The 3,164-nt window shown below is 43.4% G+C and overlaps 1 protein-coding gene across 1 annotated transcript; it reads left to right on the top strand.

Moving 5' to 3' along the window:
- The first annotated feature begins 1,308 nt into the window (after window positions 1-1,308).
- Window positions 1,309-2,097, top strand: LOC126741739 (uncharacterized). Its single transcript, XM_050448285.1, has one exon. The coding sequence runs from the start codon at window positions 1,309-1,311 to the stop codon at window positions 2,095-2,097; it is 789 nt and encodes a 262-aa protein (XP_050304242.1).
- The last annotated feature ends 1,067 nt before the right edge of the window (window positions 2,098-3,164 follow it).

Raw genomic sequence — 3,164 nt, 5'->3', positions numbered from 1 at the left:
AATGGCATTAAATGTACATTTTCACCATCAAATCACCCACAATCAAACGGATCTGCAGGAAAACAGGTTTTTACTATAAAGAGAACTTTGACAAAATTGCTGTATGAAAATAATAAATTATCCTTACAAAATTGTTAAGATATTTTTTTTTCTCTTATTTTCTTTTTATTACTATTACTATATGATTTCTCCGCTAAGAACTCACCTTTCTTTATTTAGACCAGAATTTATTAAGGAAGGGAAGGTTACCAACTTGTCTGTTCGTAAGTTTGTTGAAGGTCAAAAAGTGTTAGTTTTGGTTTATAGAAATAATAAAACTCTTGGGTACCTGGAAAAATTCATAAAGTTCTTAGTCAAGAAACATACCTAGTTTCGGTTAATAATGAGGTAAAATTTATGCCTGCAGATCAGCTGAAGTCTTTTTGTCAGTCGCAAAGTAATTTATCTGTAGAACTAACTATGGGTTGTTCAACTATTAATGAGAGTTTTCAGTCCCTTTCAGGAACAAATAATACATTCTCTTATGGGCAATCTGCGCTTTTAAAAATGATCAAACCAGTGAAGTCTTGATAGATAATAAAAACTCTAGCTTTATGAATACCCAAATTTCACCATTACCACAATATGATTTAAGGGCATATTCTTCGATATATTGGAATAACAATGCTTTATCCCCTCTTAAGGAACAAGAATACTTTATTAACTCCAGTTAGGTATCACACAAAAAAAGACTATACTACTAGAACAGGCAGCGTTAGTTCCTCCTATTAGATTAGACTTATAGTACTATATTTCTAAGTCATCAAATTTCAGTTTTGTCTCATATGTTTTCTTTAAGCTTATTCGGGGAGAAGTGTATGTGTTATAGAATTGTAGCTTTAGTTTAGTGGAACCCGAACGTGCCTTAAAGACTGTGGCGAATACACATACTGTGAACATGCGCCCCAGATGCATGAAGCTTGGCAACGCCGGCGGGGATCGATCAGCTGTGAACTGTCAAGAATCGCCTCGGGACTCTATACACGATCCTCGAGACTCTCGACACAAAACACAGAATAATGAAAACCGCATGTAATTAGGTTCGTAAAAAGGTGTTTATTTTGTAGTTTAGTTTTTGATTAAACGAAATTAAAGTAAACTGTGAGTGTGCCTTACTTGCTCTCCGCAACGGCCACATTGGTGACCCCGACGACAGTAAAAGTGCAAAGTGCCCGCTTAGGTTATGCGACCTCGTGCCTAAGTTTCTTTAGTGCTTTGACCGATTTTTCGCTTCGTTCACGGACCTAACATTCACGAAACAACGATATTATGCCTGACACAGATCAACCATTGTCATCTCAAGCCTCTGCTGTGCCCGTCCAAGCTGATGACTCGTCTATAATAGCCCGGGTAGGAATAAAAGCACCAGAATTCTGGCGTACAGAACCGGAACTGTGGTTTCTCCGATTAGAAGCACAGTTTCGACAAGCTAAAATAACCGCAGACAATTGCAAATTCGACCATACGGTGGCTAGTTTAAATAGCGAGGTTCTTTCTGAGGTGGCAGACCTTCTAAGAAATCCAACAACAGGTAGGGCCTATGAAGACCTGAAAGCACGTCTTCTCGATAGATACGGCATTGGCCCCGATGAAAGGATATACCGCTTAATGGAAATGACCTTGGGTGACCTTAAACCGACGCAGCTTATCCATAAAATGCAAGCTTTAGCTCTGGGAAGTATTAGTGCACAGGTGCTTAAAAACTTATGGTTGGATCGTCTACCACCACAAGTTCGAGGCGTCATATCCATACTTGATGGCGATATGGAGGAACTAGCCAAAAAGGCAGATAGTTACATGCGTAGCGTTAGCTTTCCCGTCATGCCGATCAGTGAAGGCCCCGCCCTAGACAGAACAGTGGCTGCGTTAAGCGACCAGGTGAGCGCTTTATCTAAGAAAGTAGCTGCCAATGAGCAAACGCAACAGGCGCAACAGGTTAAAGCCTCCAACAGCTCACCCACCCACAGCCTCTGTTATTATCATCAGAGATTTGGGGCTCTAGCAAAGAAGTGCAGACCGCCATGCACCTTTACAAAAAACGACCAAGGGGTGCAGTAGTGGCGACAACTGCAGCCCCTCATAGGCCACGTCGCCTGTTTATAACAGACAGCACTCTCCAGCTCCAATTCCTGATCGATACAGGCGCAGACTTAAGTGTACTCCCTCGTAGGATGGGCTCAGCGACTCAACCCAGTTCCGTATGCCTTTATTCTGCCACCGGTTCTTGCATCCGAACCTACGGGCAGAAGCAGCTTACTTTAAACTTGGGACTCGGCAAACCAGTCACATGGACATTCGTCGTCGCTGATGTCACTACAGCTATCCTGGGAGCTGACTTCCTCTTCCATCAAGGCATTACTGTGGACATGAAAAACAAGCGCCTTGTAAGTCCAGAGATTCCAAACATCATCTGTGTTTCTCGCCATGTTAACATGCCAGAAGTGGGACTGTCTACCGCGCATCCGTATAATCGCCCAGCTGGGGCTCTAGATGACCCTGAAAGAGTTCAGCATTACATCGAAACGCAAGGTGCTCCAGTTTTCTCGAAGTCACGCAGATTACCACCAGACCGATTGCAAGCTGCACGCGCTGAATTCAACGAGCTGATGGAAGCAGGCATTATCCGACCATCAAAGTCTTCATGGGCCAGTCCGCTCCATATGGTTCAAAAAGCTAACGGGCAATGGCGTGCTTGCGGAGATTTCCGCCGTCTGAACGCCATAACAAAACCAGATCGTTATCCAGTGCCGCACATCCAGGACTTTGCAAATCAGTTGCATATTAAGCAATATTTCTCAACTATCGACCTTGTACGCGCTTTCTACCAGATCCCAGTCCGCCCGCAAGATGTGCAGAAAACAGCCGTAATAACACCCTTTGGCCTATACGAATTCGTCCAGATGCCATTTGGCTTGCGTAATGCAGCTCAGACTTTACAGAGGTACCTCGACCACCTCTTTCGAGAATGCTCGTATGTGTACGTGTATATTGACGACATTTTGGTTGCGTCGGAGACAGAAGCAGAGCACGAGCGACATCTAGCATCAGTACTTCGAATCTTAGAGGCTAACGGCCTCCTTATCAACAAGGACAAGTCAAAATTCCGGGTACGTGAAGCTAACTTT

Source organism: Anthonomus grandis, chromosome 10 (assembly GCF_022605725.1).
Source record: "Anthonomus grandis grandis chromosome 10, icAntGran1.3, whole genome shotgun sequence".
NCBI lineage: Eukaryota > Metazoa > Arthropoda > Insecta > Coleoptera > Curculionidae > Anthonomus > Anthonomus grandis.
This window is presented reverse-complemented; position numbering and strand designations above follow the sequence as displayed.

Excerpts from the sequence above, each read along its gene's own strand:
- LOC126741739 (XM_050448285.1), top strand. The coding sequence starts at position 1,309 with ATGCCTGACACAGATCAACCATTGTCATCTCAAGCCTCTGCTGTGCCC.